General features: G+C 33.9%; 1 protein-coding gene across 2 annotated transcripts in view; it reads right to left on the minus strand.

The window, feature by feature from the left end:
• LRCH2 (leucine rich repeats and calponin homology domain containing 2) overlaps positions 1-24,931 on the minus strand; it is a 120,686-nt gene that overhangs the window by 38,105 nt on the left and 57,650 nt on the right. For both annotated transcript variants that reach the window (XM_003262223.3, XM_003262222.3), the window contains exons 6-12: positions 18,426-18,559; positions 14,405-14,492; positions 13,991-14,102; positions 13,708-13,805; positions 13,556-13,614; positions 11,826-11,933; positions 4,664-4,729 (exon numbers count right to left, since the gene is read on the minus strand). In XM_003262223.3, coding sequence (XP_003262271.1) covers positions 4,664-4,729; positions 11,826-11,933; positions 13,556-13,614; positions 13,708-13,805; positions 13,991-14,102; positions 14,405-14,492; positions 18,426-18,559 — 665 coding nt within the window. The remainder of the gene's footprint in view (positions 1-4,663; positions 4,730-11,825; positions 11,934-13,555; positions 13,615-13,707; positions 13,806-13,990; positions 14,103-14,404; positions 14,493-18,425; positions 18,560-24,931) is intronic.

Consider the following 24,931-nt stretch of genomic DNA (forward strand, 5'->3'; position numbering starts at 1 on the left):
GTTCATAGCACACAGTAACAAAGAAAAGGGCAATGCACAGAGAAAGGAAAGAGATCTACAGAGGCATCCCTCAAATTTTCATCTGAGCGTACTGATCATTGAACATGTATGTGAGGAAACTACCCTAGGCAAAAGGATAAAATTACCCCCAAAAATTAGAGGGAATAATTCCCAGATTCTCAGAGGACCAGGAGTAGTACCAGTTCCCACCAGCTAAACTGGAAAACCTCATAATTCACAGGACATCCAGTAGAGAAATGTCTTACCTCATTAAGGGGACAGACTAAATGCTGCACTGGTCCCACATAAATAAATTACAAAACCAAGTCCCAAAATATCAAATTATTTCCAAGTAATTTAACCATATCCCAGAACGAAAGTCAAAAATATGTATAATAATACTACAATATCCACACTCAAGAATGTAAAGTACACAATGTCTGTCATTTAATCAAAAATTCAACCAAGCAATGTTCAAGAAGCTAAAGGAAAAGACTAAACATGGTAAGTACAGACATAATCAAACTTCTAGAAATAAAAAGTTAAAACAAACTGGATGGAATTAACTGCAGATTAGACATTTCACAAGAAATGACTAGCAAACACAAAGACAAAGCAGAAGGACTTGCCAAAACCCAACACAGACAGAAAAATATTAAAGAATGAATAGAACATCAATGTTCCCTGGCAAACTTCAACTGGCCTAATTGGAGTTCCATAATAGAAGAGGTCAAATGATAGAAAACATATTTGAAGAAATAAGGGCCCCAAAATTTCAAATTTCATGAAAATAAACCCACAAATTCAAGAAGCTCAATGAACTCCAAACAAAAGTAACATGAAGAAAACTACACCAAGATATATCAGCATCAAATTACTTAAAACGAGTGATAAAAAATGTTACAGATACCCAGAGGAAAAAAGGACACATTAGGCAAAGTAAAACAAATATAAGAATATTCTCATAGAAAACAATACAATCCAGAGGATGGTGGAGAAACCTCTTCAACGTACTCGAAGAAAACTAAAATGTCAAACTAGAATTGTGTATGAGCCAAAATATCTTTCAAAAATGAAGGTGAGCTAGGCATGGTAGCTCATGCCTGTAATCCCAACACGTTGGGAGGCCAAGGAAGGAGGATTCCTTGAGACCGAGAGTTCAAAACCAGCCTGGGCAACATAGTGAGACCCTGTCTCTACAAAAAAAAAAAATGTTTAAGTTGGCTAGGTGGGATGACACATGCCTGTGGTCCCAGCTACTTGGGAGGCTGAGAGGTGGGAGGATCACTGGAGCGCAGGAGGTCAAAGCTGCAGTGAGCTGTGATGGCGCCACTGCACTCCAGCCTGGGTGACAGAGCAAGATCCTGTTTAAAAAAAAAAAAAAATTTAAAAAAAGACTTTTTCAGACATAGAAAAGCTAAAAGCATTCAATCAGCAGACCAGTAGTAAAATTATGTTAAAATCTCTCTTTTAGGCAGAAAGAAAATGATGCACATGTAAATATGAATCTACACAAAAAATAAAGGGCACTGGAGATAGTAACTAAGGGATTGAACACATAAAAGACATTATTCTGATTATCTAAATGTCCTTAAGAACAAATAACTGTTTAAAGCATAAATAACAACTTGTTATGGTACACATAACAGATATATAAAAAGTAAAATGTATGACAACACACCAAGGCTAAAAAGGAAAAAATATAAGTATACTGTTCTAAGGTTCTCACATGATACATGAAATGGCATAACAGCACTTGAAGATAGACTGTGATAAGCTAAATATCATACTCTAACCCCTAAAAAAACCCATTAACATAACAAAAAGTTACAGCAAATAACCCACAAAGGAAATAAAAATTTTAAAATATAATTCAAAAGACAACAGAGAAGGAGGAAAAATGAATAAAAAGGATAGAACAGAAAGGAAACATAAAGCACACCTCAAAATATCATTAATTACAAAAACATAAATGATTTTTAACACTGCAATTAGAAGGTAGATTGTCAGATTCAATAAAAAGCAGGAAGATACTACCATATGCTAACTACAAGAAATGCACTTTCTCTACAAAGACACAAATCAGTTAAAAATAAACGGATGGAGAAACATGCATCATGCTAATACTAAACAAAAGAGAGCTGGACTGACAATATTAATATCAGAAAAGTGGACTTCAGAGCAGACAATATTATCAAGAATATCAAGAAAAGTCATTTCAGAATGACAGTACAAATTCACCAAGAGGACAATACAATCCTAAACATTTATATGTCTAATAATAGAGCTTCAGAATGTATGAAGGAAAAATTATAGAACTACAAGGAGAAAGATAAATCTACAATTAGTGTTGGAGATTTCAATAACCTTCTCTTACTAACTGATAGAACAAGAAAACAGAAAATAGGTAAGGTATTGAAGATTTAAACAATACTATCAACCAACTTAACATGGTTGACATTATATAAGACGCCAACCAATACAGAATACATTTTTTTCCAAGTTCCTACAGAACTTTTACCATGATAGACCATATTCTGGGCCATAAAAAAACTCAATATATTTCAACAATAGAAAGTGCTTCTGACTACAAGAGATGCAAACAAACAAATTACAAAAGAAGCAATATAGATAGGCAATAAAAACTTGAAATAATACTCATCATCACTAATTTAATCACTGAAATGAAAAATAAAACATTCTGATATAATTTGTTCTTTTTAGAATGGCAAAAATTAAATAGATTGATAATGCATAGTGTTAACAAGTATGGAAGTAAAGCTATCCATGTGTTACTTGTGGGAATGCAAACATAAAAACTTCTGGAGACAACAAATCAAAAGCTTTAAATGTACATTCATGTTTTAATCCATCAATAATGTATCTTTAAGCATTTAAGTTAAGAAAATAATACAAGTGGGCCAGGCGTGGTGGCTTACACCTGTAATCCCAGCATTTTGGGAGGCTGAGGCAGGTGAATCACTTAAAGTCAGGAGTTCGAGACCAGCCTGGCCAACATGGTGAAACCTTATCTCCGTGCCACTGCACTCCAGCCTGGGCGACAGAGCAAGACTCTGTCAAAAAAAAAAAAAGAGAGAGAGAGAGAAAGAGAGGAAGGAAGGAAGGAAGGAAGGAAGGAAGGAAGGAAGGAAGGAAGGAAGGAAGGAGAATGCAAGTGTACAGAATATATAAAGTTCATCAAAACATATATTTAGATTTAGTAGGTATATAAAACCATCACTATAATATTAAATGAAAACTGCATATTACTAAATAGTATACTCAGTATGATCTCATTTTTGTTAACAGAAAGTATGTGAGATTTTTCTAAAGGTGGGGAAGGGGTGGGGTGTGCTCACCCATGTACTGCTGAAAAAAGTCACAGAATTTAAAATATTTTCCCATAATTTAATGTGTTTTGATAGGTGCAGCAAAACTATCATAGCACATGTATACCTAGTAACAAACCTGCAGATTCTACACATGTATCTCAGAACTTAAAGTATAATTTTAAAAAAGAAAAAAAAAGTTAAGGTCATATAATACTTCTTAATACCAGAAAAAGAATACCCACAAAGCTATTTTCCTTTTGAACAAAAAAGGTTAGAATTGAAAAAGGAAGGGCTGAGATACAAAGAAAGGAAAAATAAGAAAGTCCACAATAGTAATAACTATAGTTGAACAACTAATAACATATGTGACACTTTCTGTGTGCTAATCACTGTCATAAGCAATTTACTACATTAACCCATTTCATCCTTACAGTAACCATGAGGTAGACAGTGTTATTATTCGTGTTTTAAAGAAGGGGTAAATGTGGCTCAGAGCAAGCTAAATAACTTCCCCAAGAGAATGAAGAAAGAAGTTCTGTTCCTAAATGCAAATGGTGCCAGTAGGGGAATGTACAAGATGAAGCTCTCAGCGTAAGCAGAAACCCACTTCAATCTTATGGGTTAAGTTAAATATTTTAAGGTTTATTCGAAAAGTTGTAAAGAGTCATTAGAAGATAATAAATGGGAGTCACAAGTAAGATTTATGTTGCAGAATTATCACTCTTCCATTGTGCAGAAGACAGACTTAAAGCTAGTCAAACCTGACGAAAGGAGCTATGTCTGGGGACTGTTGGAATAAGCCAAGCAGAAAAAGACTGGGCCTGAACATTCTCAGAGGATTGACTCAGGAGTTGAGTCTAATCTAAATTCAAACCATCAAAAAGAATAAATAGAAACTTTCAAGGTCTTCTAGTTCTCAGGAATTCATATATGTGGATTTATATCATATATTCACATAGAAGAATCTAGTAACACACAATTGAAAAGAAATGAAAACATAAACAGTATCATAGAGAATAAACACAATCAATGATAAAGAAACACATTATTCCTGGCAGGAATAGCAATATAATAAATGTTCGCTGAATGAATAGATAAATGATTCTATCAAGACAAAAATGCATCTATGAGCAAAAAAGATCAGCATTTTTTATTTTGCTTATATCAAAAGTAAATTTAACTCACGTTCTAAGACATTTCCTATTTAAATTATCTAGTTATATTAAATCTGTATCACTTATTTAATTAAAGCCTATATACAAAAACATCACTGTCAAAGGATCAACACTCATTATAAAATATTAAATGTAAAAACTAAGATATTTTTATACCTCTTTTCACATTCCACAGTTTGTTTTGGCTTGTTTCTCATCACAGAAGTTGAATGATTAAGAATCCTAGAAGTAAATCAACACATTAATTCCCAAATCTATTAAGAATATTACATCACATGATATAAAAAAAATCTCTAAAATAAACTGCATCTGGTTCTTGAAGATCTTTGCTAGAAAATAATATTTAAATATTATTTAGATCAGATGCCCATAAGTGTACTATTTATAACAAAATGAAGCTCGGCAACTTTTCCACGCATCTTCTTTTATAAACCCTTTCTCAAAGTTTGGATATCTTCTACCCATGCTATTATTGCCCTTTGCATATCTAACTTTTGGCTGAGATAGAAGATAAAGAGATACAGAGGTACCATCATGACTGATTTATTTTTCCCAGCACAGCAAATGATATGAGGTGTGTTTATGTAAAATACATAATTATTTTGCCAAATGAAACACTTTAATTCTAAATGCAAAATCAGTGCTCAAGTTAAATTCTTTAAAAAAAACTCAAGTTTCTTAAACTTTTAATAACTAAATAAAACCATTCAAAGAAAACCAAAGAAAGAAAATGATGAACCATTATAAGTGAGAACTATTTCTACATAATGTTACATAATTCTAAGTATTAATCTCAAAGTCAAAAGTAATGAATTACTATCCTTAACATAAGTAACTACACTTAAGAGTTCTTAATGTTACTATATATAAATATAATTTTCACTTTTAAAATTTAATATCATAGAAGTAAAATCTCTGCCTTTTATTCAAAATAAAATCTCCAGATGTCAACTGCCAAAATAATATAGAAATTGATTTTAAATAAAAGCTATATATTGACTAATAAAATACATAATGAATTAAATATAAGTTGGTAATTACAGAAATATGGTTAGCATAAAGAAACCAAAGTCCATTACGCTGGATTCCTCACTAGCGTGGATCTAGTGGAGCCTCACTAGGAAAAAGTGATAATGAGATGCAAAGGACAAGTATCATACACCAATCAGTGTAGCTTTGGGCCAAACAATTTCAGAATTAAGGACACTTATTCTTCTTTGTATAGGCATGCATTAAAATTGCCTTAAATTCTTAAATACAGAAAAATTAAGGTAATGAAATATCTAAAACTATTAAGAAAAATGTATTTTAAAAGAGTGATTTTTTTTAAAGAAGAGACAGCAGTAAGTACTATCCTAGGGGAAATTTCAGAATTATTGCAGGGGGAGGGGAGTCAAACTACAATGGCCTTCACTATGGTAAATTCTAATTCCTTCTCACCACACATTCATTAGCATTGTGATTACAGTTGTGTATGAGTTATATTGAAACAGAAAAAAAAGTTGAGATCCACTTACCTATACAATATATTTTATGTACTTGAGAATTCACCTATGTAAAATTTTGCTATGTTCATTATTTTATGATTTTCTCTGATACCCAAAGTCAAAACAACCATCTATTCTAATTAAACATCTAGATTATTAACACACTTCCCTAATCCAGTTACTAGTACTTATTTTAAGTAAAAGACTATACAATTCAGCTATGTCAACCTGGCCCCATAATACTTGAAGGCTTCCACAAACTCTAGATACCTTGATTCATGTCCTGTTGCTCTGGTCCTCTGGAAGAGTTTATCACTGAATGATGCTCCTACAACTTAAAGGCCTCTGTCTGTATTCATATTTCACATAAATCAACCAAACCAAAAGATGGGAGAAGAAGATGTTTTTGGAGAGACAGGGTAGTCATTTGTAAAGAAAGCAGAAACAAAAGAATACATAGATTTCAAGGACTGAGAGATCTACCTAATTAGTTATAACAAGCTAGAGGTTAACATGATGCTCTTCAAATTGAAATGTTCATATGATCAGGAAAAAATCATAATAAAACAGATAATGTCCGTAATTTCTATAATTCTAAAACAAAATTATAAACTTCCTAAACCTAGTTTGGCTTTCCATGATCCTTAATTATACTTTAATTATAACTTTTCATAACTGCTTTTTGTTATTTAGCTGTATCACATAGTAATTAGAAGCACATCTTTCCACAATAAAGAAAAACTCTCAAGACACACCTAAAAGCAAATAAAATAATTACTAAAAGGAAAGACACAACAGAAAATACTACAGCGTAAGTTAGCAGGAACAAACATGCAATGGGAACCAGTTAAATGAAGCTATTTATTGCAAAATGACACATATATTTTAATCCTTTCTTTAGAATAATAACTGAACAAAATTTAACAAGCCAGCTAAACATCTACTTATTAAGCCCCCTAAGAAAATCAGTATAAGAAAAAGAGCAGTAGCCACCTTTCTAACACTAACATAAATGAGTAAGACTCATGGAAATTTGTAAAACTGGCTCAATAATTCATAATACATATCAACTTTTTTGTTTTTCAACAGAATTTCCTTTTTATTATCAAGCTAATATTAAGAATATTCTAATAGTATCATTTTATTCTCAGTTCCTTCCTTGATTTTTCTTGTTCTAAAAAACATGCTCCCTTTTTTCAATTTTATTTTATTTTGGTAAGAACATTTAACAAGAGATCTACTCTCTTAACAAATTTTTAAGTATACAATACTGTATTGTTAATTATAGGCACAATGTTGTACAGCAGATCCCTAGAACTTATTCATCATGCAACATTATGTTTAAGATAATGATTTTTTTTCAAGACTTGTTTTTATTTCCCAAAATAATAGTGAAGGTAAAATTAGAACTTGATGAATAGCTATTTAAATATAGTCAAAGTCGTTGATTCAGAGTGACTTCAATACACTCAGACGCAAGTAGAAATAATAATCCAGTATTTTGACAGGGGACGATAAAGACTATCAATTAAAAAAAAATTCAGGCTGGGCGCGGTGGCTCACACCTGTAATCCCAGCACTTTGGGAGGCCAAGGCGGGCAGATCACGAGGTCAGGAGATTGAGACCATCCTGGCTAACATGGTGAAACCCCGTCTCTACTAAAAATACAAACAATTAGCCAGGTGTGGTGGCGGGAGCCTGTAGTCCTAGCTACTCTGGAGGCTGAGGCAAGAGAATGGCATGAACCCAGGAGGCGGAGCTTGCAGTGAACCGAGATCGCGCCACTGCACTCTAGCCTGGGTGACAGAGTGAGACTCTGTCTCAAAAAAAAGTTCAACAATAAACTGTAAACATAAAGTAGCTTAATCTACACATCTTAATCAGACAAAGTGGAGGCAGTCTTCTAAACAACTAGGCTTCAGACTTTAAAACCTTATGAGTTACCAATTTGATGGTTTATTTGCTGATCTCTTTTCCCACCCTTTTTGAGTATTATTTCTGTACAATATCCTCTTGCTGCTCCCCTAGGACAGTTTCATGTACCAAGTACTGGCATAAAGTTTCTTAAAGAATCAAAGACACTTTAAAAAATAATATGAACTGCCAGGCATGGTGGCTTACACCTGTAATCCCAGCACTTTGGGAGGCTGAGGTGGGCGGATCACAAGGTCAGCAGTTCGAGACCAGCCTGGCCAACATAGTGAAACCCTGTCTCTACTAAAAATACAATAATTAGCCAGGCATGCTGGCGCACGCCTGTAGTCCCAGCTACTTGGGAGGCTGAGGCAGGAGAATTGCTTGAACCCGGGAGGTGGAGGTTGTGGTGAGCTGAGATTGCACCACTGCACTCTAGCATGGACAACAGAGTGAGACTCCATCTCAAAAAAAATTAAAAAAAATAAATTAAAAAATTAAAAATATATATGAACTAAGCAAGTGGCAAAACTGCCGTAAGGAAATCATCACTGAACTCAATGTAACCTGTTTTTTAATTCCTTCTAGTTTGGGAGAAGATACATGGCTTCATTTAGCTGAGAGCTAACATTGCATTTGTCTTCTACTAGTAGCAAGTTAAAGAACAGTTAAGTAATATACAGTCAAAGTAGCAGTCCTGGATGATATTTCCTGGTAGGTGAGGGTAATCTTAATCCAGTTAAATTATTTTTAATCAAGACTAAAAACAAAATTTATAATAATTATTTTAAAACCTAAAAAGAGATGTTACAACTCCTGGCCTACAATTTTAAATAGCATTTCAGATCCTTCACTAATATATTTGGAATATAAGACACAATAATACAGCATGAAAAGGAAAATCCACAACCAGAGAAGGTATAAATTATATCAAATCCACTGTAGGATATATCCTCATATAGGATTACGCTTAGATTTTTGGTCTCATTCAAATTCAAGTATTGTGACAGTAAACAAAAAATTTTAAGTCCCTAAATCTAAAAGATCTAAGCGATAGCAACATACTGTAGAAGGAAGAAAGATTATTTAATAGAAAAAATATTAGATTTAGCATTTAAAAATTCTGAGATCCAGTTTAAGTTCAGGCATTAACAGAATTGGCTAGGGATCTAAAATTCTCTATACATTATAAATTTTAAAAGTAAAATGTGCTCTTTGGCTGGGAGTGGTGGCTCACGCCTGTAATCCCAGCACTTTGGAAGGCAGAGGCGGGTGGAACCCTTGAGGCCAGGAGTTTCAGACCAGCCTAGCCAACATGGCGAAACCCCATCTCTACTAAAATACAAAAAAAAAATAGCCGGGTGTGGTGGCACACACTGGTAATCTCAGCTACTTGGGAGGCCGAGGCATGAGAATGACTTGAACCCAGGAGGCAGAGGCTGCAGTGAGCCAAGACTGTACCACTGCACTCCAGCCTGGGCAACAGAGCAAGACTCTGTCTCAAAAAAAAATGCTCTTTACTTTATGATCATATTATAAATATTTTAATGTCTGCAAAAATTAGACATATTTATCACAATGTCACTGTATATTAATATCTAATCTAAAAAGTTCTTATATTAGTATGTACTAACATCTAAAAAGGATGATAAAGAAGAGAATTAGAAAAAGACACAAATTACTTTTGCATACATCTTGAAGAACAGCAGAAGTATTTTTTAGGGAGAACATATAATTTTTTAACTAATGGCTCCTACTAGTTTTAAATGTATTGATTTAATTTTCAAGCAGTCAATCAAAAATATTATGTATTTACTATGTATAAGGCACAGTGCTAGATGCTATTTTGTACTGATTACAAAACTATCACAAAAATAAAACCAATGAAAGATAACTATTCAGTCAATGTTGTACCTAGGCTAGAAAGAATAATTTAAGTCACATGGATAGATGAAAAACTAATATGCTAATAGGAAAATGGAAATACAGAAATATTGTATATGGCAATGTAAAAATCTATAATTATGCACTCAAATGCTATTCCTAATACCATGAGAAAAATGGATATGCTTGTCGGTTTTGTTTTGGGTTTTTTTTGTTTTTTTTTTTTTTTTGAGATCTGTCACCCAGACTGGAGTGCAGTGGCATGATCTTGGCTCACTGCAACCTCTGCCTCTCAGGCTCAAGCGATCTTCCCACCTCAGCTTCCCAAGTGGCTAGGACCACAGGTGCACACCACCATGCCCGGCTAATTTTTTGTATTTTTGGTAGAGACGGGGTTTCGCCATGTTGCCCAGGCTAGTCTTGCACTCCTGAGCTGAAGTGATCCACCCACCTTGGCCTCCCAAAGTGCTGGGATTACAGTCCTAAACCATGGCACCCAGCTAGCTGTGGGTTCTTAAAAAAACAATATTATCTTCCCATAATGATAAATACAATTCTTTCACCTGCTAGGTAGAGGAGATAGAAACTTTTTAAGCTCCACAGAATAGGTGATGGCTTGCTTCATCAAACCTTTTAAATCACAGGGCAATCAACACTTAAATTATATTGGAGGGGGAAAAACAAACACAGCCTCATAAGTAGCCAATTTGTAAAAGGCCCATTAGAAAGGAATCACAGGAAAAGTTGAAAAGATAAACATCACAGAAAAAGCAGAAAGAAAGTTACAGCAGAAGAAAAATGTGAACTGCTGATGAAGATACATTCGATATGAAAGGAATAAAGGTTAGTGATTTTCTAGTATGATTTTGTATATCTATAAATGTAGCAGCTGTGCAAAAAAGATACTTAGGCAATTTAGCTTATTAGCTATTATATAGATTGCCCCTAAAAAGTGGCCCCTAGAAACCATATATTTGTCATTTGATAAGTTTTAGTTGTATTTTTCAATGTACATTTAAACAAATGCCAGTATATTTAAATTTGAAACTTCCCAAAACATGGTCATATTAATCATAAACATTTATTATTTTGAATAAATGAAATAAAATACTTTTTACTTATCCATGTTAAATGCACCAAAATTATTCTCTTTTCTCAAAGCAAAAAAAAAAAAAGCCACTCAGATCTTTATCATTTCAAAACTATAAATGTAGTCCTCTCAGTACATGAAGATGGCAATAACAGCTGACCCTCAGCAGCATATGAACTTTTCCTGCATTAGAAGTGGACATGTCCTTCCAGCCTGGGCGACAGAGCTAGACTCGGTCTCAAAAAAAAAAAAAAAGAAGTGGACATGTCTTGATTTTATTCTCATTCACACAGTGCCGTTCTCATTGCCAACAACATGTACTTGAAGAAAGCCTAACCAAAAGATGAGGAAAATGGTCTTTGACCAAGAAACAGACCAAAGTGAGCCAGTGACCCTCAAATCATCATACTGATTTAATCAACTCTTGTAAAATTCAACTCCATTCTAAGGAGTTTAGACATATCCCAAGTTTGGAATCTGAGTTTTAAAAAGCACATTATATACATGACATGTACCTAGAAAAAAAAATGCTTACAATGTAAATAATGCTACTGTGAGCTAAAATTAATATCAACAAATAAATTAGTTATTATGATTCAGCACACACACAGGAATAAAAAAGAAATACCTAAGCAATATTAAATATAGTGACTATATATATGAGTACATTCTGTTAGTTGTAAATGTAATTTTATATTCCTGTCCTAAGTATTTCCTATTGCCTTTTAGTACAGGTTGAGTATCCCTTATTTGAAATGCTTGGGATCCGATTTCAGATTTTTGAATGAGGGATACTCAATCTGTAGTTAGTCCCTTGAGATAGATCTTAAGAGGGCACTATTGTTTACTCAAAACTTCATATACTTTATTTGATAATCTTTAAATAATCAATTTAATGATTACAAAATTTGCCAATTCAAATCTCATTACTGAAAGGAATACCTGGTCTTCTGTTCTTGCTGCAGTAACTGAGCAGCTATTTTCCTCAAATCAGTTACTTCCTTCAAATCATCATCCTCTTCCTCTGCCAGTAACTGTTCTTTCTCAAGTCTGAAAGGTGACACAAACATGGTTATCCAAAAAGTAAGGCAGACTATATTTTATGCCAGCTTCCAGAAATAGAAACCATTTTTGCTTTTAACACCATATGAAAGTTAAAATACTAGGTTCTTCTTTTAAAATACTAAAATAAGAAATAAGGAAAACATCTATGTTCTCTAATCATTATGAAATGTAGCATACTGGCTGTATTAATATAATTAATGACTAACAAATAATAGCAAAGTATATAACCATTTTTTAAACTTCTGAAATGTGTAATGGTAATAGTAACCTAAAAATGTATATTCTCCAGCCTTCAGTATAAAAAGGACTGCAGAGTTCTATATGGCCTGTCTTAATACATAAATTTAAAATGTTGTAAAATTTTGTCATTTAATTGCACCATCCTGTTTTTATCAGTTTATTGATTTTGATTTTAAAAATCTGTACATAAACTGTCTAAATAAAGAAAATCCAAAATAGGTTCAAATAAGATTGGCAAATTTGCCTGAAAATACTAATATGTCATCTTCATAAAAGAGAACAAAAAAATTTTAAAATAGTTATCCAAACTCTAGTCATTTTATCTTTAGATTTCACTTTACAAACAGTATCAAACCATGAATCTTTGTGACTTTACCACATCGTACATGCTACAGGTGACTCTCAGGTTTAAGCAACTGACCTCATTAGATGAGGTGAGAAAGTAAAAGAATGAAATCTAAACAGTTCAAGACAAAGCAATGTACCTCCTTACAGGACATCAGAGATGATTAACTAATAATCGTGAAGTCATTTGGAGGAAGCATAATGTAGAGAAAAGAGAAAAGTTTAAAAATCAAAGAGAGCTACGTTCACACTCTAGGTACTAGTGGACACTAGCTAAGTGGTTTTAGGCATAAAACTTAAGAGTCTTTGAACTTCACCTTCCTCATCTGAAAAAATGAGGTCAATATCTACCCTACAGGATTTTAATGAAGATAAAATGAGAAACATGGGAAAGCACATAGCACCAATCCTGGTACATGGTAGGTATTCACCAAATGTTTCTTCTTTCCTTTCTGCATCTATAAAGCAACCTGAAGGAGTAACTGAAAAAATGTGGTAGGTCATATTTCATCATTTTATAAGATGAATGGTTCAGAAAAGATGCAAAGCACAATTATTTTAATAAACTATGGACATAAGTACCCTTAAAAGTCATAGCCAGCCTGACCAAATGGAAAGTATAGTAGAACAAGAGACAATACGTCTGAGTTCCAGACATTTAAAACTCCTGGTTTCAGTGTCTTAATTGGTAAAGTGATGTCAATACCATCTATTTCAGATGGTTGTTAAATAGCTCAAATGAAGCAATGTATATGACGGTATAGTCCTCCTCAATAATAACAATAGAAGTCATCATTACACTTCAGGGGGAAAAACAGTGCATATCCTACACTCTAACGCTTACTATAATTTTGTGTTTAATTGAGGAATACAGACAGATGTGAAGTATTTATAAATTAACTATCTAAACAAGAGGTAAGTGAACAAAAAATTATATTTTTTTCAAGTACTCTTTCAAGTAGGAATATCTAATGAATGGCTCAAGGGCTTATAAGTAACATTTCATTTCCATACGTGCTTACCTTTTTTCATCTCCTAATTCTTCATTTTTCTGAGATTTTTCAGAACATTTTTCTTTTCCCTTATATAAAAGAAAGTTACATTTTAAATTGTATAGTCCACTTTTATAAGATCAACAGAACATGTTATTAATATTTGTTCAAGTTTTATTTACCTTGAAGAATGATACAAATGATCCAATATGTGCATCTCCCTGTTCAGGAACTGCTACATCTTCTGTGTTGGGGTCAACAAAATCATATACCTCCTGGTCTAGGTACAGATTAATATTTATTAGAAAATGTACATAGTAAACTGTATGCTTGACACAGCTGTCCTTAGAAAAATGTGTATTTTCTCAATATAAGAGTTGGCTAAAGACAATATAATTTTTCAAAGCCCATTCTTAATGTGGGCTATGTACATGAAACAAAAATAGCAGGTACCATATGAATTACCTTTCTGAGAGTCAGTCTTACTTCCTATTATGTGACTGTCATTTCTTGATGTCTGCTCTCTATTTGATTCTGAGACTTGAGAATGAAGGCTGACTGTGTCATCATCCGATGGCTAAAAGGAATAAGCAAAAAGTACAAACGAGGCATTTTAAACTTATGATATGGATTATGTTGCTTCAATTTTAAATATGAATTACAGAATGTCTGCTTTACATCTCCAGTTTTCAAACCCAAAATTAACATAAGGTTTACTGCTCAGCTTTAAAAATCAGCATGCCCTTTTTTTCAGTTTTAGTCATAAAATATAATGATCATATTTTCAAGCAAAATAAACTCAAGTATGCACAAGTGTCTCTATTTCAATGCTCTAATAAAATTGTAAAACAGAATGAATCAGCAATAGAAAATACTCACTTCTGTTGTGGATAATCGTTTCTCTCCATTATCACTTCCAATTCCAGAGTCAGGGCCATGATTTTTATTTGGATAAAAATCTTCCATACTATAGAAACAGAAATCCTAAGAGCAGTTAGGATTTTCTTCTTAAATAGATAATGCACACTTGACCTAAAATTTCCCTAGATAATACAGAATATATACTTTTGATGTCTAAGATCCTTAATTAAGGACATGAGGAGAAAAATATCAGAACTCTTCCTACAAAACATTTTATTCATGCCATTCATGCAATATTGTTCGTGTACTCTACAGTGTCAACTGTCAACAATAACCTATTATTTCTCCTCAGAGATTCAGAAAATCAGGCTGCCTTGTTAGAACATTATCTTGATGGAAGACCTGATTTTCCCCATTGGTTTGTCAAATTCCATAACAGAGCTTCGAAACATTTGTTAACTTCAATTTATATGGTTTACTCTTCATTGGCTTTAAAAATATGTTTTATTTATATAAATAATGACCATCTAATACTTAGGAGAGGATGTAAAAATGAAGGCTACAAAGTATTGAATATGCACTTTAATACTTTCAAATTCAATTTGTCCTTGCAAATTTCTGATTTACAAAATATGCCACCCAGGAAGCAAAGTATTTTTCACTTAATTTGCAATTTTACCACACAGTCTACAATGACCACTTATTATGTATGAGGAACTGTGCTAAATGTTTAAAAGACAAAACGTCACATATTTATTGTGAAAAACTGTAGCAAATTGATGGCGTTTTCTCATTTTATACATGATAAAACTTAGACTGGAATGGATTAAGCAATTTACCCAAGGATACCCAACTTGCGGCCAGCAGTCCAAATTTGATCCCTCAATTATCTAGCACCAAAGTCCCTGGTCGTAATCACTATGTCATAATTCCTCTCCTAAAACCAGTTTCATGCTGGAAAAAAAAACTGATTTTTGTATTTTTCAGAAGTATATGAATACATTTAGGGAAGCACCTACCAAGTATCAGGTACTATGCTGAATGCTTAAGAGAAAATACATTTTTAAAACTTGCCTCCAAAGAGCTAGCTCTCAGTCCAGAGGAAAAATGAATGTGTTTAAATGTTTTGAAGACTATGACAAAGGTAAATACAAAGTGCTATGAGAAAAAAAAAAAAAAAGGTCAACTAATTCTCCTCGGTAAAGTTAGGAAAGGCATCACTCAAGAATGTGGCATTTGAGCTTAGTCTTGTGGATGAAGAGGCAATAACTGTTAGCATTCATTGAGTGTCTATACTGTGTTATGTACTGTGTTAGATGCACCTCATATTTTAGACATAATTCTTACAGTCTTGAAGTTATAATTATTATTTCTTTTTACAAAGAAAAATAATAAAGCTTACAAAAGTTAACGTCCCAAGGGGAGAAATTATAATATTTGCTGTTTATCATTTATTGAACTAATTGCTAGGCACACATTTAATTCTCACAACTGTAGAAGTGGGTATGGTTAACATTTTAGGTATGAAAACAGGCTCAGAGAAGTTAAATAACTTACAGAAGGCCACAGAGAAATTAAGTGGTTAAACCATGATTAGAGCCAAAATTCATCTGACTGCACTGCACAAAATACCTCCATGTATTTGTAATAAATGACAATGATGATAATAAGCTATTTGTTGAGGAAATATTATGGGTAAGGCATTGCACTAAGTACTCTACATACATTGCTTCATTTAATCCTGACAGCACCTGTGTAATTATTTTCTTTTTTACATATGAGAAAACTGAGGACCAGAGACATTAATACACAAGGACATACAGTTATTAAGAGTTATAAAAGGTCTTCAAAGCCATATTATGTCTGACTCCAAAAGCTATTATATGTAACTACTGTAGTGCCTATCTATGTATAATAAAGAGTTTACAAAACAGACAAGGCATGGGAGGGCATTCTAGGTAGTAAGAACCATACAGCCAAGAGCATGAGTATGAAAGTGGAAAGCACATACAAGAATTTTCTAAGTAGTTCAATACAGGCTGTGAGTGAGAAATTAATACAACTGACAACCCACTCTATAGACCTGCACTGTCCAATACGGTAAGTAGCCAGTAGCCATACACAGCCATTCTAATCGAGACACACTATACACATAAAGTACATACCAGATTTCAAAGATTTAATATTAAATAAGCATGTAAAGTATCTCACTAAGGTTTCACATTAATTACATGTTGAAATGATAATATTTTGGATATACTCAAATAACATGTATTTCTTTTTACTTTTTTCAAAATGGGTAACAAAAAAATTAAAAATTATATATGTGGCTCGCATTATATTTTTATTCGATGGTCCTGCTAGAGAATCTCTCTAAAATATATCTTAATTCTGCCCATTTCTTTTCATCTCTATTGCAATTACTTTATTCTAGACCCCCTGATCTCTTGGCAGTACTACAACAATCCAACTGGTCCCTGTGCTTCTATTTTTGCTTACTTCCAATCTATTCTCCTATAAGCCAAAATAGTTTTTTTTAAAAAAATGAGTCAAATCATGTTATTCCCCCCACTTAAAACTGTCCAATGACTTCCCACTGTACTTTAAGTAAAATTCAAACTTCTTACCACATCCTACAAAGCACCCACATGACTTGAGCTCTGACTACCTCTCTAAAATCAACATGTACCACGTTTCCCTTCAGCTACTCTGCTCCAACCACGCTGGTCTCCTTTCAGTTGTTTGAATACACAAAGTTCCCTCCTAACTTAAGGCCATGGCAATGTCATTCTTTCTGCCTAAGATGCTCTTACTTACTTTGCTCTTCACAGAGCTGGCTTTTATTCATTCCCTGACAACACTCTTGAAATACGTTCCTTCATAGCACTGAATACAATTTGAAATTTTATATGTGTGTGTATTTCCTTGCTTTGTTTATTCACTAACTCCTGCCCCACTACATTGTGAGCACCATGAGTGCCAAGACCAACATGTATGACATTCAACAAAACATAACTGAATCTACCAGTAGGCATTCAACTGATATTTGTAAAATAAATGACTAAAACAGTAAATGCCATTACTAAAAGTAAATTCATGTTAAAATAAATATAAAGCAGATTAATAGAGATTAGAATGTCTTAATTCCAATTTTTGGAGCCTTGTTTGTTCTAATACTGTTCATAATATTAAACAAAATAATCTTTAAGAACTGAATCTAATGTTTAGATACTTAATTCTACTTACAAAATAAAAATATTCAAGAAAAAGTCCTATTTGGGAATTCACAAACTTGCGCTGTTAACAATAGTACTTACTATATTGCCATTCAAAGTAATATAAAATTTATTATATATGCAATGACAAATCTTTAAATATTTTAGGCAAGGGCATGGTCTAGCTTTCTGTAGTCTCACCCCATTCTAGGTTATTTTCTAAACTATTACATGGATTTATACTTTCATAAAATCTTTCAGACCAATCTACATCTTGAAAGGATGAATTAAAAACAGAAAGTTCAATCTACCATCTCAAAATCTCATGAGGATCAAAACACTGAAATCATAAAGAACATCAAAGATGTTCATCAAAGATGACATATCATTATATGTCATTATGACATATCATCTTTGATCCAGACATAAAGACTATGATGAAAGGGAAAAGGTACTCCCCAAATGTCTTGCTCTTCCACCAACCTCAGTTCAAAGTCAAATTCTACTTGTTGTTACAAATGTACAATACAGTGAGCACAAAAGTAAATTAATAGTTGTCACATGCTGAGAAATTAGTGTTTCCGTACTATAACATCAAACATTTACATTTTTACTACTAAAACTTTAATAATTGAGAAAATGTCAAAAATATTCTAGTATCCTAGAACTTCATTCTATGATGGTGATATGTAGCTTCGGCCAATTATTTATTTTAGTGCTGGACCAATCGGCCTAAATATATTCAGAACACTCAAGATTAATAAGTATATTTCATAAAAGGGGAAGACAGCAATCATCAAATGAAACTAAAAATGTTACATTACCTGTCTGTGAGAGGCTGGGAGGGCATTCGTTTACTCAATGATGGAAGATCCAGGGAATCTGGTTTCTTATCCATTCTGCAACATGCTTGAATATTTAAGTACTTAAATATGTGCACCTTACCCTTTAAACATATCTGTCAATAAAAAATAAAGGAGATTTAATTATATAGTTCCAAATATAAATGACATCTATCATTTTAAACCATTCAATAGTCTCAAATTACATTGAGACATCACAATCTTGATTGATACTTTGCATATTTAAATAATTTGTACTTCTGACACCAGGTGGAAAAATCTGACAACACTGATATCAACTAAAATTCTATTGCCATCTCTATTCTTATTGAAAAAAGTTAATTTTTCTATATTTCACTAGAGTTTTCTTGTTAAAAGCAGAATGTACAAACTATTAAACAATACGAAGTTTACAACTCATAAAAGTGGCCTTTATTTGAAAAAATGAAAAATATATATTCATTGGAATGGTAAGAAAAGAACAAATAATCTATGTAATTATTTAAAGTAATCTCATCAGAACCACTAAGATGTTTGGCATAAACACTGGAGAAGGCTAATATAAAAAATATAAATATAGGAAAAATGAATTTGTTGAAAGGTACGATATTAGGCTGGTGAGACTGAAATAATAAAAGAAAACATTGGTCAATTCAACTAGAATAATATCCTAAGAAATTACTTTCGTTGGCCATAGAGAAAATGAATAATGAGGAATAAAATACTACGTGAACAAAGATACTCTGCATAAAAACAATAGAAAATGAGAGGTAAGAAAACTGTAAGTCAGCTTTATCAAGGTTAATTACAGTCACTAAGTGACATCAAATAAATATTTCTCAAAATTCTAATAAAAAATGTAACATTTTATGGGCTCATATAAGCTTACCTCACATGCAAAAACATCAGCAAAGAAAACAGTAAGACAACAACATTAAAAAGCAATTATCATTCCAGGTCCAAAGGAAGAATGTTTCTTAGATAATTCTAACAGATACTAGGTCTGATTTGACCACTGAAAAATTTCATTTAAAAGGAAAATTAAAACTTTTGAGCTATTAGAATATAAATATATTGCCAATTAAATGTAAATATCATTAATTGATTTTCTATTAATTATAAATTATTATTAAATATTATCAACTAAAATGTGCTAAAATTAAAATGTGAGGTAGTATTCTATGTCCAAACTAAACAAAAATTTATCTTAATTACCAAATTAAGTGCTGGTAAATCACTCTCTTGTACATTTTAACTTTTTATCATAGTACTTCATGTACACAGTTTTTAAATTTAAAAATAATTACAAAGCTGACAAGACATAATGCTCAATTCTACTTCTCCTTTTTTTTTTTTTTGCTTGTTTTTGGAAAACAGTGTCTCATTCTGTCGCCCGGCTGGAGTGCAGTGGCGCAAACATGGCTCACTGCACCCTTGACATCCTGGGCTCAAGTGATCCTCCCAGATTAGCTGGGATGAAATTACAGGCATGCGCCGCCATGCCCGGCTAATTATATTTTGCAGAGGCAGGGTCCCACTATGTTGCCTAGGCTGTTCTCGACCTCCTGGGTTCAAGTGATCCTCCCATCTCAGCCTCCCAAAGTGCTGGGATTACAGGCATGAACCACCGTGCCCAGCCCATTCTACTTCTTTCAATCTCTAAGATCAAATTCCCACTGTAAACTCTTTTAGTTTAATTTCTGCTATTTGCCCTCATATTTATTAATAACATGCTTCTACTGCTATTTATTTTAAATTTTCCAATGGTAGATTTATTGGAGTATCACTAAGGAAGATGAGGACTTGGATTTCTTACATTACCCACACCACCACCACCATCCCAGCCTCCGCGCTTCCTATCAATTCACATAAACATACTTCTCTCTTCAGAAGTATAACATAGTGGTTAAAGAGCATGGACTCTGCAGTCACACTGCCTTAGGCTGAATCCTGGCTCTAACCCATGCTAGCAATGTGACCTTGAACAAGTCATTTAACTTCTATGCCTCTGTTTTCTTATATGTAAAATGAGGATAATGACAGTACTTGTTTTACAGGGTTAACATAAGAATTAAATGAGTTAATATATGTAAAGCATTTTCAACAGTGTCTAGAACACAGTAAATACTATATAAATCTCTGCTATTATAACTATGTCACAATTTTTCACTAAATCAAAATCTAGTATTTATATTATTATGACCAAGAAAATATTCACAGATAAACTCCACAGAGTAATATGATTACATTTCCTTTCTCCTATTTTTGTTTTTCCTAAAGTAATTAATGGCCCCATTTTTTTCTTTTGAAAAATTTTCTATATGCCTGTTATAAATTCATTCTTGACTCTGACAGAACTATAAAACATCTCTCCATGTGGACAAACATATTAAATCATCTCTTACTTTCTCTCTTTTTTTTTTTTTTTTGGAGACAACTCCTGTACTCCAAACTACTGACTGGCTGCTTACTAGGCCTATGCATATCTGTCAATCTCGGACATGAAGAATTCCCCTTTTTTTAGTTTACTCCCTTACTTTGGTATAGTACACCCTCTGCTAGCATCCTAAGAAAGGGTACACGGGAGTAAAAATTTCTAAGACCTTGCATGTTTGAAACCTTTTTCTACCTCACATTTGATGATAGTTTGAATGCGGAATGTTAGAAATACTCCCTTAGTCCTCGAAGGTATCATTCCAACATCTGCCAGTTTCCACAACTGCTGCTAGAAAGCCATGCTGATTAGCACTCCTATGAATATGCTCCATTTTTCCTCTTTTTTCTTTGAGCTTTATTAAAGTATGAGTCACAAATAAAATTTTTTTATATTTAAGTACCATGTCCATCCCGCTGACCCTGACCCAATGATGGATGAAAGACGTACACTGACACAGATATTTTGCCTGTCAGTCTGGCTAAGGGGCTCTGCTGCCTGAGTCTGCAGCATCTGCCTCGATAAGCTGGGGAAGTTCGCATTTATTTAGTACTGATTAAATGACAAAGGTCTCGAGTAAACACCACTAGAGGGTAATTAACATTGCCAACCCCTCGAGTAGAGAGCAATCATGCACCCACAGATGATAAAAGGTTGGGCTTAGGGCCACATGAGTAAACAAGCTATTTAGATAAACTCCTTTACATTCTTTTGTACCTACTTTAAGCTATTAACTCAAGATAAGAGGATTAGGCTGACTTCAGCTAAATCTTTTACTGAAGCTATGCAACCCCCCGGACTTCCAAGAAGGTTTGTGTCTATTTCCCATAACTATCTTCATAATTTTTCTTCTGTAATTTTTCCCACCACCCTGACTGAACTCCCACATTTAAGGTGTACAATGTGATGCTTTGACATACAGTTGACCCTTGAACAACACAAGTTTGAACTGTGCAGGTCCATTATACATGGATTTTCTTCCACCTCTGCCACTCCTGAGACAGCTAGACCAACCCCTCCTCTTCCTCCTCTTCAGCCCTGTTCAATGTGAAGACCATGGGGATGAAGATCTTTATGATGATCAACTTCCACTTAGTGAATGGTAAATATATTTTCTCTTCCTTATGATTTTCTTAATAACATTTTCTTTTCTGTAGCTTACTTGATTGTAAGAATACAGTAAATAACATATAACATATAAAATATGTGTTAGTCAACTGATTGTTATTGATAAGGCTTCCAGTCAACAGTAGGCTATTAGCAGCTAAGTTTTTTGTGATTCCAAAGTTATACATGGATTTTTTACAGTATGCAGGGTTCGATGCCCCTAACCCTCATGTTGTTCAAGGATCAACTGTATTATACATTGTGAAATGATTACCACTGTCAAGCTAATTAACATGCCCATCACCTCATGTAGTTACCTTGTTTGTGTGTGTAGTGAGAACACTTCAGTTCAACTCTCTTAACAAATTTCAAGTAAATGCAATATTATTAACTATTATCAGCATGGTATACATTAGGTCCTCAGTACTTATTCATCTTATAACTGAAGGATGGTACCATTTAAAATCTCCCCTTTATCCACACCCCCCAGCCCCTGGTAACCACCATTCTACTCTCTGTCACCATGAGTTCAACTTTTTTTTTTTTAAGATTCCACATATATGTGAGATCACACAGCATTTATCTTTCTGTGTCAGGCTTATTTCAATTAGCATAATGTCCTTAAGTTTCATCCATGTTGTTGCAAATGACAGGATTTCCTTCTTTTTCTAAGGCTGAATGTTTCATTACACAAACACACACACACACACCACACACACACACACACACACACACACACACTATATTTTCTTTATCCATTCATCTGTTGACAGACATACAGGTTGTTTCCATATCTTGACTGTAGTGAATAATGTTGCAATGAACATGGGAGTGCAGATTATTTCTTTAAGATCCTGATTTCATTTCCTTCGGATATTGTAATTTGTAAGGAATGTATACTTGGTCTTGCTCCCATTTCCTATACACAGCTCCTAAAACTCTTATACGATCTCTTAAGTCGTAAGTATCCTTTTGTATGTTAATGAATGACTACTGGTGGCTGGGAGCTCCTGGATAGCCACAGGATAAGGGCCTGATTGCCAGGAAAACCAACCATGGGATTAGAGGGTTGAAACTTTCAATCCTACCTCCCTCACCTCCAGGAACCAGAGAAGGGCTGAAAGTTGAGGTGATCACCAATGGCCAGTGATGTAACCAATCGTGCCTCCACAACAAAGCCTCCATAAAAACCAAAAGGACAGGGTTCGGAAAGCTTACAAATTGCTAAACACGTGGAGGTGCCTGGAAGGTGGTGTGCCCACAGAGGGCACAAAAGCTTCATTGAGGCTCAGAAAATGATACCCCAAAATGAAAGCCTCAGAAGCAAAGTTTTTCTCTGACCTTCTCCAGACGCCCCTCCCCTGTCTCTCACCTCCTCATTCTCACCAGAGGCAAGTCATGGAAACAAGAATTTATCTTCCCCAAGGCCAGTCATAGGCACTAGAACCCCTTTATTCCAAAGCCAGCCATAAAGCCTAATCTAACCTTCCCCTACCTTTCTGTGTAACCACTGGCCATAAAGAAATTAAAACCCTCATTCCAGAGAAGTATTACCCTACACCCAGGAGGAACAAACGCTACAACAGAGACACCAAGAAAAGGCCTTGCTAGGTTTTCCCACTCCATCTATTACCATTAGCTCATGCTCTTTTTTTGTCCAATCACATTTCTACACTGCTGTCCCAGTATCAATTGAATTGAAGCATAAAGTCAGCTAACTTTCTCTATATCCTTGGGTCCTTATTCTGAAGGCTCCAGTGTCACATAAAACTATGATCAAATAAATTTGTTATCCTTTTATCTTGTTTACTTGTTTTTTGTTATAGGAGTATCAGCTGTGACCCTTACAATGGGGAGGGCCCCTCTCCACCCCTTCAGTTAGCACCCCTTCCCATATGCCTTGTCCTATCCTTCTCTTCCATCTGGCTATTCATTTGTATCCTTTGTAATAAATTAGCAATAGTAAGTAAAGTGTTTCTCTAAGTTCTGTGAACCACTCTAGTAAATTAACTGAATCTGAGGAGGCGGTCATGGGAACCTTAACTTATAGCTGGTCAGTCAGAAGTATAGGTGAGCAATCTGTGGGACCGAGCTCTTAACCTGTAGGATCTGATGTTAACTCCAGGTAGTGTCAGAATTGAATTGAATTATAGGACACCCAGTCAGTGTCTGCTGGAGAACTGCTTGGTGGTGGGAAGAAATCTCACACATTTTGGTGACCAGAAGTGTTCTGTATTGAGAGTTAGAATAGAAAAAATAGTTTGGTTTATTTTTCTATCTCTTACAGATGTATACCCAGAGGTAGGGCTGCAATATTATATGGTAGTTCTATTTTTAATTTTTTGAGGAAGCACTATACTGTTTTCCATAATAGCTGTACCATTTTACATTCCCATCAATAGTGTACAATGGTTCCCTTTTCTCCATATCCTTGCCAGCACTGGTTATCTTTTCTTTTTGATAACAGGCATCCTAACAAGTGTGAAGTGATATCTCATTGTGGTTTTGATTTACATTTCCCTGATGATTAGGAATGCTGAATATGTTTTCACATAGCTGTTGGCCGTTTGTATGTCTTGTTTGAAAACATGTCTATTCAAGTCCTTTGCCTAGTTTTCAATTTTTTTTTTTTTTTTGCTATTGAGTTATATGAATCCTTTATATATTTTGGCTATTAACCCCTTATCAGATATATGGTTTACAAATATTTCTGGATATCCACACACACAAAAAAATAAATGTGCTCCCTTTTGTTTCAATGAAAGCCTTTGGTGTTTTGGTCTCTGTCTTTCACATTAGAGATTCCTCTTGCAATGTCTAATGATTCTTGGCTGTCTGTTCATTTTCTTTTTTCTTTCTTTTTTTTTTTTTTTTTTTTTTGAGACACAGTCTCACTCTGTAGCCCAAGCTGGAGTGCAGTGGCACGATCTCGGCTAACTGCAACCTC

The sequence above is a fragment of the Nomascus leucogenys genome, chromosome X, assembly GCF_006542625.1.
Source record: "Nomascus leucogenys isolate Asia chromosome X, Asia_NLE_v1, whole genome shotgun sequence".
Taxonomy (NCBI): domain Eukaryota; kingdom Metazoa; phylum Chordata; class Mammalia; order Primates; family Hylobatidae; genus Nomascus; species Nomascus leucogenys.